Here is a 925-nt window from a genome sequence, read left to right as displayed (position 1 = left end):
ATTTAATTTTATTTAATTTCAGATTTGAAAAAAATCCCTAAAGAATGCAAATGTAAAAACAAAACATATTTATATTGTAAAAATAAAGGATTGAATAAACTTCCAATTGGGATTTCAGAAAACGTAACGAGATTGTAAGTTGTTTCTACAAACAAACAAACAAAATTATTTTATTGTTTTTAATACATTTTTTTGTGTTTTTCACGAGGATCCTAGCAAACAACACGTTAAACAATTTAAACGATGATACTTTTGAAAAATATCACGATTTAAATCTCATGTAAGTTTAATAACAAACAATTTTAAAAATTAATTATACTGAGTATAACGACCAAAAAAAAAAAAAAACATCCATTTTGTTTTTGTTTCAGTCATCTCGAAGGAAACGATATCGAAACGCTACCAAAAAATTTATTCCAGCATCAAAAAAATTTAACAAAATTGTAAGAATCAATTATATATATTATTTAATATTGACCTATCGACCTCTTATTAATTGTTTTTACGTAACGATTGTTAATAAACACTTATAAATAATAACTCAATTAATAATGTTATGGAGTGTGTATAATTTAAGTAAAAAAGTTTACAATAATGAAAACAATATGTCAAGGCGGTCAATTTAAGTTACGATTATTATTATTATTAAAATTTGCTACTTAATATTATTATATTTTATTATAAAAAAAAAAAAAAAAAATTTCACGCACGATTTATACTTTAAAATCTCTTACGATGATGATGATGATTATGGGATTTTTTTAAATTTCTTACGCCATATGCAATTTTTATCCTTTTTTCTAAAAAAAAAAAAAAAAAATGATGAGAGGAAAAATATATATATATATGTAGTTATTTATAATAATAATAATAATAATAATGTAACCGATCACGAGTTAATTTTTTTTTTTTTTTCTTAATTAAA

General features: G+C 21.0%; 1 protein-coding gene across 1 annotated transcript in view; it reads left to right on the top strand.

Moving 5' to 3' along the window:
- Positions 1–925, top strand: part of Phum_PHUM337980 (class A rhodopsin-like G-protein coupled receptor GPRlrr, putative) — a gene marked incomplete at both ends in the record, with an annotated part of 11,724 nt that overhangs the window by 756 nt on the left and 10,043 nt on the right. Inside the window, 3 exons of the mRNA XM_002427675.1 lie at positions 23–134; positions 209–280; positions 372–443. Of these exons, the coding sequence (XP_002427720.1) occupies positions 23–134; positions 209–280; positions 372–443 (256 nt within the window). The remainder of the gene's footprint in view (positions 1–22; positions 135–208; positions 281–371; positions 444–925) is intronic.

This window comes from Pediculus humanus, genomic scaffold, assembly GCF_000006295.1.
Source record: "Pediculus humanus corporis 1103172107745 genomic scaffold, whole genome shotgun sequence".
Taxonomy (NCBI): Eukaryota; Metazoa; Arthropoda; class Insecta; order Psocodea; family Pediculidae; genus Pediculus; species Pediculus humanus.
Note: the sequence above shows the minus strand (reverse complement) of the source record. Positions and strands in the feature narration are given on the sequence as shown.